The sequence below is a fragment of the Adiantum capillus-veneris genome, chromosome 26 (genome assembly GCF_014529385.1).
Source record: "Adiantum capillus-veneris isolate H3 chromosome 26, ASM1452938v2, whole genome shotgun sequence".
Classification (NCBI taxonomy): Eukaryota; Viridiplantae; Streptophyta; class Polypodiopsida; order Polypodiales; family Pteridaceae; genus Adiantum; species Adiantum capillus-veneris.
The window spans coordinates 98071415-98081322 of NC_140956.1; the positions used below are offsets into that span (position 1 = coordinate 98071415).

At 41.5% G+C, this 9908-nt stretch overlaps 1 protein-coding gene across 1 annotated transcript; it reads right to left on the reverse strand.

The window, feature by feature from the left end:
• Window positions 1–8766: 8766 nt before the first annotated feature.
• On the reverse strand, window positions 8767–9390 carry LOC147423874 (uncharacterized). The gene has a single exon (XM_086502154.1). It carries the CDS (start codon window positions 9388–9390, stop codon window positions 8767–8769), a length of 624 nt encoding a protein of 207 aa, XP_086358280.1.
• Between the last annotated feature and the right edge of the window lie 518 nt (window positions 9391–9908).

A 9908-nucleotide genomic window follows, 5' to 3' on the forward strand; every position in this document is an offset into this window, starting at 1 on the left:
ATCAAATTCCAAGTACATAGCCATGTTGCACAGGTCAAGGGCCACAAGCTTGTCAATTTTCACCAAAAATAGAGAAGGTAGACATCCTATACGTAGAATGTCTACATGATTATTTTTCAGCCAAAAATCTAATGTGGGCACATGCAGGGTTTCCCTAGTTCCTTTTGAGTTCTTATTTCAATTTTCAAGTCATTTGGATAGTCAGAACTCAGTTTATCAGCTTATATGTAAAAAACGCTAACTTTGGACTACTGAGTGCAATAGGATCCATGGCAACCACAAAATCACCTGCAAAGAAGAAGAGGATGACCATCAAGGACTACTTAGAAGAAGTGGAGCCTTTTGTTATCCCAGAGGGAGCCCTTAAGCCAACAAGCACTTGGATTCAAGATGACCTGCTAGAGACCAATGATATGAGAATCTACCAAGGAGTATTTAAAGATCCGGAGGGAAATGCAGTGGAGCTACCCATGATACCTCGAGAGCTCAATGAATTTGTTAGGAGCAAGATGGGGGATTACTTGGAGAAATTGGATCTCCACAATTACTTTGAAGCCTTGCCAGCAGGGATTGATGTAAAAAGAGCATGGGAATTTGTCACCACAATCAAAGAGGACGGCATAGCCCAAGTTACAGATCTGCAAGGCAAGCCTAACACAATGATTGTCATCACAGAAAAGCTGGTGGCAGCAACACTTGACATCTCTAACAAAGGAGATAGTGTGACAAAGAGGCGAGATGACATTAAGGTCTACTCGGAAAAGAAGAATAACTATATATTTGAAGATATTGCAAACCTGAATGTGGCTATCATGAGCCAACTATACAATCAATACTTCCACATGTGTACCAAGCGGCCACAAAAATACAAGATGCCACCTGGAGCTATTGCCACCACTTTCACCTGGGCAATGCAGAAGAGCAAACCAAAAGAGATAAATTATGCCGCTTACATCCACGACAATCTTGTGAAGATGGGGACCAAAAATCCCACCTATATTGTACCTGGTGAGTTGATAACAAAAGTCGTTTATGGAGCATTGCATGCGAAGGGAAACTGGCCTCTACCTCCCTCACAAAATGATTGGCTCAAGCTGAAAGAAGACAAAGAAGAAGAACCTCCTAAGGCGCCCAGGGTAGCCACAAGATTGAAGCGCGGTTTAGAGATAGTGCTAGAAGAGCTTCCAGAGCCAAAGAAGGGAAATAAAGAAACTCTACAGGTACCAATCAAGGAAACAAAGTCACAGAAAGCGGCAAGGCTAGAAAGACTGATGGAAAGTTTCAGAGCGGAGAGAGCGCTAAAAGGGGATCTGAGCGAGTTATGTAAGCCATCCCTTCAGGCTATGTCTGGATCATCTCGAAGGATTCACAGGGATCGGTTTGAAAATATATCAAGAACTTCGAGAACTTAGATGCTACAGCGGAGAATATCCCAAATATACTGTTTACAAAAGAAGCGGTAGACGAAGTGAGATGACATCTGCTAGAAGAGCAGGAAGGCCAAGAAAGAGAGAGGAAAACAATGGCGGATCGGGATTTCAAGAAGAAGCAACCAACTCCACCATCAAGCCGAGAATCCAGCCCACCACCATCACCACCTCCTCTTAGTCCTCCACAAACCCAACAAAAAGAGGAGTTGAACAAATCTGACGGGCAAAAAGACTCCAAGCAAGAGAAGAAAAAAGAGGAATAGCAGAAGGCAGAAGCTGAGCCAAAATATGAGAAGCCAGATCCAGAAGAAAGAAACTATAGAATATTTCTTGATCTCCTAGCTGCTGTGTACTCTTAAGAAGAGGCACCTAATGCAGCTTTTGAGTTGTCAAGCACAAGACCCAAGGAATATATGCAGAGCGCTCGGTTAGTGGAGTTGAAGGAGATGGCCATAGATACAGTGGATCTACAGCCACCAACTAATGATTGGGATGTAGTAATGCAAAAACTCACCGGGCTCAAAGCAAGGTCGATGGCCACTGAGATTGAAATTGATAATCTCAAAACAAATGAAGTTCATATCAAAGCTGAAGTGGACTCACTGCAAAAACAGGACCAAGAGAACATAGAGAAACAAACCAAGCTCCAAGCCGATCTGGACGCGGCACTACAAAGATGCCAAGAGATGGAACGACAGAGTCAGGCAGCAGAACAAAAGCCTCAAAGAGCAGAGGAGGAATACAAGAAAATCAGCAAATCACTGACAGATGCGTAGAAAGAGAGCGACAATTTGACACTGCAGCTTGCTGATGAGTCCAAAGAGGTTGAAACTTTGAGGAATGCTAAGGAAAAGGCTTAGCTAGAACATGAGGCAAGCCAGGATGAAGTGATAGAGCTAAAAGATCAAATGAAAGTGAAGGATCAGACCATCCAAAGGCTAAGGGCATCTCCAGCCACAGCTAGAGCTGCTACCTTGACTGGCACTGCTTCAAAGAATGATCTATATGAAGAACAGATGAAGGAGCTCCAAAAGGATTTGACACTAGAGAAGATACAAAGACTGATGCTGGCTGAGGGCTCCCTAGTAATGCAAAACCGTCTGGAAGATGAGAACAAGGCCATGAAAGATGAGCCAGAAGCCTTGAAAAAGAAGATGGACGAGGAACTAGAGAGATTGCAAACAGAAAATGAAGACACCAAGAGGAAGCTAGAAGAGGCTAAAAAAACCAATGCAGATTTGAACGACCTCTTACTGAACATGGGAGTTCAAGTTGAACAGGAAAAGAAGGCATATCAGAAGCAGATAGATCAGCTGAAAGGCCAACAACAGACTGAAGAGCAACACTTGAGCACAGGGCGAGCAGCAATGGAAGGCATTGACATAGAAAATCTGTCAGATCCAGTGGACACCACTATGCAAGAGGACATCCTTGTGGGACCATTACAAGAACCCCAGGATCTGACACAAGAAGAAGAAGAAAACCTACAGAAGGCAATAGAAGTGGCAATAAAAGACACTACCAAAGAAGCAATGGTGTGGGAGCAGAGAGTATTTAAGTCTATGACCATTTAGAAGTTAGATGCCAATATCATTCGGCATGAATGGCTACAACCTTCTCTACCATATCCTCTTCTCAAGTATGAAGCTGCTACAATAAACAAACGGATTAAAGAGGACCCAATAGTTCCACTATACAAAGCAGATATCTCCAAACCAAAAGGAGTTAAGCTGATTGTGGACTCTCAGCCAAAGTGGAGAAAGGCATGGCTCACCAAATACCCGCATTATTTAGTTCATTTGGTAGAGGCGCCTAAAAGAGTCAGATACAACCTTAGCTTTTGTCCTCTACCAAGGATGCGGACGTGGAAAGCACAAGAGCTGCTATAGAGAAGCCAACCCACATGGCTCAACTACCCAAAGCTGCCAGGCTTGAAGGCAGGCGAGAGAATGAGTGAGCAATACATGGTGAAAATCCTAATGGGCACCATTAAATTGTTCATTGGCTTGCCTGACCTCTCTTGCATCATGCTCAGAAAAATCTCTAAAACCCTTATGGCGGTTTTTGAAACCTTTAAACCTAGACATGCAATAGACAACATCTTCTTCTTCCAAGACACATATAGATGTGCATATGATCTGTCTGCTCAGCCTTCTCATCAGGTGATACATGCCCTATATTAGAGAATCATGTTTTTGCCCTCGTATCACCTCCGGGCCTTTGAAGAAGCCTTCTACACCGGGTTCTTCACCATCAATATTGTTGGGACGTCATCCTAGCATAGGGAGGACATCAACATAATGTCAATCCGAGGAGTAGGATCCGGCTAGGGCATGGAAACACACAAGTGGCTTGTGCGTGCCAAATGGAGGATTAGAAGGTGAAACCTACACACAAAGAAAGCTACGGAGAGGGTATGATGTTGCTAGGAGGAGTGAGCACACTACTTACTCTACCATTTGGCCTAATATCTCACACACAAGCTTAATCATGCACTACTCTCTAATCAATCACTAATCCAACTCTAATCAAGCACACAATGAGCATAGAATAGCATAGAATGACCATACTGGGCACCAACACTCTACACAAGCCTACACACACTTAGTAGCATGCTTAAACAAGAGGGAAATATGAAAAAAAAAGAGAGAGATTAATCAACAAATCAGCCACTAATCTTTGATTAATCAAGCATTGATTACACCATGAGCAAATGAGAGAGAAGAGGTTAGAGTTTAGCTATTGGCATGAGGCCGAATCGTCCATGCACGCGCGTAGGAAGCTCAAGAACTCCATAGCCATCTCCTTCTTCACAAAGCTTATCTCAAGTGAGTAAGAATCCCCTTTCACATTGTGTGTTTTGAGTTATATACTCTCTAGGCTTTTTAGAAGTGGCCGGGCACTCAAATGGCCAAACTCACTTAATCTTCTATCTGCACTGCCCAGGATCTAAATATAGCTCAATGTTTACGACTTGGAACTCTTGATGAGCCCAAAACATAATTACAACCCGCATTTGTGGTCATTTGATGAAAAATCCTAAAACTTAAGTGACCGTCAATGGTGACCGTAACTTCATAGATAGTCATCAATTCCAACTCTTCTCTGCATCTGTTGCTTGTATTTGCTTCATCTTCATCTTTACTTCGCATCCGCATCATCTAGCCTCGTTAGCATTGACTAAAAATAGTAAATAGCATCTTTTACTGGTCCGTTTGGCCATTGTTGACTTAGCCGCCAAACACTCCCCCCATCCGATTTCAGTGCACGTCCTCGTGCGCTGCCTGTTTGGCTTGCACTGGAGAGATTTGAAATTGGTGGTGAATGTGGTTCTGAAGAGCTGTAAGCTGTTGGGTTGCCTTGTTGGTGAATATGAGATTAGGCATTTGGGTTCAAGTAAAAGCAATTGGCTTGATTTATTATGGGAATAAAATAAAAGGCTATGTATAGTGCTTTAGGGTCTGGAAACCCTGGATTACCAATGGGGAAAAACCTCATGGGAAAAAGTGCCCAAAGGTATGTGATCTTATTATGGGAATATACAATGATTGGTGTTTAGGGATTGAATTTAGTAGGCTTATATAAATAATGTGAAAGTGCATTATTTAAGCCTTCTGTCCCTTGAAAAGGGTCGATGATCTGCCTTGAGTCTGGAGTTGCTTTGTCGTTGCGTGTACCTGCAAGGTGAGTGCATGGGTGGAACAATAAAGAGTGCGTAATGCAAATGTCCAATTATAAGACATTTGATATGCTTGCACAAATTTATGCATGGGTAAGATTATGCTGTACGAGAGAAGAGTATAGATGGGTGATCCTCAGAGTTAATGTAGCTAAAAAAGTAAATTAAATTCACTTTACTAGCTTTCACTACTCTTGAGAAGGGCGTTTGATGCAATGGTTTCCACTCTCCTAATGTGCACAAGTGCGTGTGTGTTTTGGTTTGAACACTTCGCCTCGCCACCATGATTAAAAGAATACATTGACTATGCTCACCTATTCAGAATGAGCGACTTAATATAATTACGCTCAACTCTTCCAGCTTGAGCTGTAGCCTAATTAGCTAGACTCATAGACCACAGAAAAATATTAGGACTTGAAGCTCAGGTCTAACGCTTTGCTCATTTATCGGCTCAACTGCCCGACTCTTGACATTTTCTCGACTTGACTACTGTCTTGAGCTCTCAGCAAAGTATATATCTAGACATTTAGAGCTCAGATCCTCAAAAAGAGGGTTATTAAAGGACCATATTGGCAAAGTAGGTTTTTTCTGCCATACCTGGGTGACCTTGGTTGTTAAAAATGCTTGTTTTAACTTTTGGTCCATTATCTGAGAAGATTGGCTAGTTTCATTTTGTTGGAAGTGGGAGATGACTTCAATCTTCTTCTGGTCGTTTGTCTGCTTCGGCACCCATATGTATCTGCTATTTTTTGTTGGCTTATTTTTACAGACGACATACTGACTTTTTGGACTTGTATCCTTGATCTGTCGGTGTTTGTAGCTGAAATTATCTTCAAGTTGTGTAAAGTCTGGTCTTGGTGCCTTGGGTAGCCAGATTTGTTTTTGTCCTTTGTAATATCTCTGCGCTTGAAGTATATTTGATGGCACAAATATTTTTGTATGTACTTGCAGATTCAGTTGTATATGTTCCGTGCCATTTTTGGGAATCACGGTTGGTAAATTCCCTTGAAGATATGTAGGCTTTCTAGATTGAGAATCGTTTTTGAACCTGTTTCTAGCCCTGTTGTTCGATCTCCCCTTTTGAGTTGAAATTGATCTTGATTTTCCTGTTTGTTGTTTTGGTTTGAAGCCATTTGCTACTGTATAGCCTGATATCTTTGGTTTAGGTAACCAAACATTTGGTTGACCACTGTAGTAGCCTTGCTCTTCTAAGCTGTATTGGGAGGCAATCCATCCCATTTTTTTACCTGAATTGTTTGGACTAGGATCATTTACCCAAACTGGATCTTCGACATTGATGTCATTAGCCGCAACATAGGTTTTGATGTGATGCTTGTGTTTTTTTAAATTCTTGGTTGGGTATTTTGGTTGAAAGACCTTCTTATACTTTAGTCTAGATTGTTGGTCTATCTTTCCCTGAGGTGTTGAATCCACAGTTGTTCGCGTTGATTGTTTAGTTGCATTTGTGACTTCCTTGTTGGACTTCTCTGCTTGTGGATGGCATGCTTTGGTGAGTTCTGCATCTAAACTGACTTGAACAGTCCTTTGTGCCTCTATTTTTGACAATCTGTTTAAGTCTTCAATTTCCTATGCCATCTGGACAGAAGTATGTTGACTCTTTTCTCCAGATGCAATGCTTACCGTGGCCTTTGGTTCACATTGCTCTTTATTGATATGTTTGTAAGTCTTTTGATAGGCTTCATGTGCTTGATGCACCATTTGTTTCTGATTGTTCAAGTTAATTGTGATTTCTGTCACCTTTGGTTCTGTGGCATCTTCCATTGGTTAGACAATATTAGGATCTGTCTTTATGACTGCCTCTGCTTTTTGACTCAAGTCTGCCTTTGAACACATTGAGATGTCTATTTCTTGGCTTTGAGACTTGATCTCTGTTTCTGTTGAATTCTGATGTACATTCATTAGCGCTGAACTATCTGTGCTATTAGCATTATAATGTAGAATCTTTGATTTCACATTTCTTCTTGTTGAAATCTTCAGTGGCATGTCCTTGACTGCCCGTACCCACTCTGGTTCTAGGTCACATATAATTTCTTCATCCACTTCCTCTGACATTGGATCGTCCACTGCATCTTTGTCGGATCTTTCGACTTCAGGCTTGAAAAATTCCAAGCTATTTGAGACCATCTTTTGTAGCTGATCTTTTTTTGCAGCTTGATTCTCAATCGAAATATCATTGACGCCTTTGACCTCCAATATTTTAGTCATCAGTTTGTCTCTGGTATCCTTTGACAAGGTATGCTTTCTTTCTGGCGACTTTTGACTTGGAGACGTCTGCTTTAATGATTCTGCTGCTTGCAGTCTGATACTGTCTTAGTTTTGCTGCTTCATCATATCTAAGTGCATCTTTACTGGGCAATTGGGTATTAGATGATTAATGCCACATCCGTAGCAATGCACATCTATTCCTATTTGTTCTATACCAGGTCGAGGTATCTGTTCATAATATTGTTGGTATTCGTTGCCCATAGTATCTTTAATCAAATATGTCATCAGCATGACATGTAGATACTTGAAAACCAACACTGACGCTGGCTTTGACTGATTGCCCTTATCTTTTTCGACTGTGGCATTCTCAAGAAGCTTGTAATAGCTTCCATTATAACCCTGGTAGATGGTCGTTTCATCCCCTTCTTCAGTGACCAACTTTAATTCTATGTCTGTTATGAACATGTGATCCTTTATCTGTGGCTTATGTATAGTCTTAGGACTCTTTTGTCGCTTCGATCCTGTATTTGGCTTCTGTTGTCCGCTAATTTGTAAGAGAGTATTGTGACTCTCTTTTGCTGTTTGCGGTTGATAGGGTTGTCCTGATTGCAGTAAGTGAGGTGGAGATTGGACTCCCCCCATCCGAGAGTGTTCCCTATCTGTAAGAGGCATCTTTCTTATGCCAGATGTGGATATTCTAGCTTTGTAATCTAGCTCAGCTGATTGAGCTAGGTCTTTGTGAAGTCGTGCTAACTCAATAGCTGATTCTTCCATTGATTGTACGTATGTTTGTGTTGGTACATTTTGTGGTGCATGTGTAGTGTTCGATACCTGTGAATGTTGTGTTGTGGTACTCATCTGTGTAATGAAAGGAGTTGAATTGTGCTCATACAAATTCAAAGTCTGATCATGTGTCAGTGGAAGCCTAGAGCTTTTAAAGTGCACTTCCCTATCTTCTAGTGATTGACTTTGTGCAATAGTGGTAGTGTGACCAATATTTACCTAGTTAGATATCATTTCATCATGTGTCCGTTGCTCAATTTGGTCTTGTGGAGTTGAAGGTGACAAGATGAAAGCTGCAGCTCTTTTCGAGAATTTATCTGCAATAAGATCTAATTCATAGCATCTTCCATCTATATGATAGTTCCTGTCCCCAATACGCGTTGCCCATAGTGTCGTAGGAACCGACTCGCTAAATGTCCTTACCCGCGTGACTTGAACCCATCTTTGTCCATCAGAATCTACATAAATTGGATCTTTCCATCTTGTTTTGTGGATCCAATGAAGGGCTATTGATTCAGGTTGCTTGTTGACTTCTGAAGTGGTTGAAGGCAACTGTCGTTTACACATGGCTTCAAGGAATTCCTTTCTGCTGACTGTGTCTTCATTTTTTGGCAGATTGATTATAGTAGGCCCCGTCTCTTGAGTGATTTATCTGTTCTGAGCTACCACTGTATCTGCATTGGAAGCTAAAGGTAAGCTCATTACCAAGCGGTAAGTATTACCACTTGTCGACATGTATTTGTATCCCAACTTTGAACCATCTTCATGAGCTATGAAGCATTGATCTGGCTCTTCCGTCGCTTGTTGAGGTGTTTCTGCTCTGTACCATCTACCCTCCATATCTCTATAGAGATTGCTACAGTTTTTGTCCTTGTAATTTGACTTTATCAAGTGCACAGTGACTCGACAACTGCTAACCTCTCGAAGATCTTGCCTGTGCAATTTTATTATGTCCAACTCACTACCTGGTTTGAGCTTCATATACACCGATCCTAAACAATCTTCCATTAGGTTCTTTTGTGAATTAGCCATGTTGGTAGCTTCGTCTACTTCAACAACCTGTATTGTCGGGCTTTTCAAAGCATTTTTCTTGGACTTTAGATAGCAATTGTCTACATCATCCATGTAGCATGGAAAGTCTTTGAAATGAGCTATTAACTCCAACCTGATGCCAACCAATTTGACTGTTATTAATGAGGTTGAAGCTGCATCATAACTGCTTTGATTTGCCGATGTTGCCATTGACCGTGGCTGTTGCATCTGCTGCTCCATTTTTCTTTCAACCCTATTACTGACCTGCTGAGCACTTGTATTTCCTTTTTCTAGCCTCTCCCACGGGTGACCAGTGGTTTTCCTAATTCAAAGCTCTCTGCTAGGCTTAGCTGTGATCTCGACGATCTGATTTACCTGTATAATTGTAGCACTAGTTGGCAGGATACTTACCACTGTACTGCAACGACTGCATCCTTCATAGAAATTCTTGGTTCGAGCTAACCTGTGTTTACTTTAGCACACAATCTGCAAAAGTCTATTTAGCAGGATTTCTGTTTTACAATGAACACAAAATTCTTGGTGTACCCTTGACAGTCACACTTGTGCCTTGAGCTCTCACTTTTAGCTGAATTAGATTGAAGCTAGCACAAAAGGATTTATGCACTACTTGCACTCATTTGCTAGCTAATGGCTGATTCAGAAACTTGCGATTGTTATGACAAGTCGAGGTTCCTTGTATACGGTCTCACTGCTACCAAATTCGTCTATGGATTCGCAATTTTATACTAGGCCTTGGT

Coding starts and splice junctions, on each gene's coding strand:
- LOC147423874 (XM_086502154.1), bottom strand. CDS start 9,390: ATGGAGCAGCAGATGCAACAGCCACGGTCAATGGCAACATCGGCAAAT.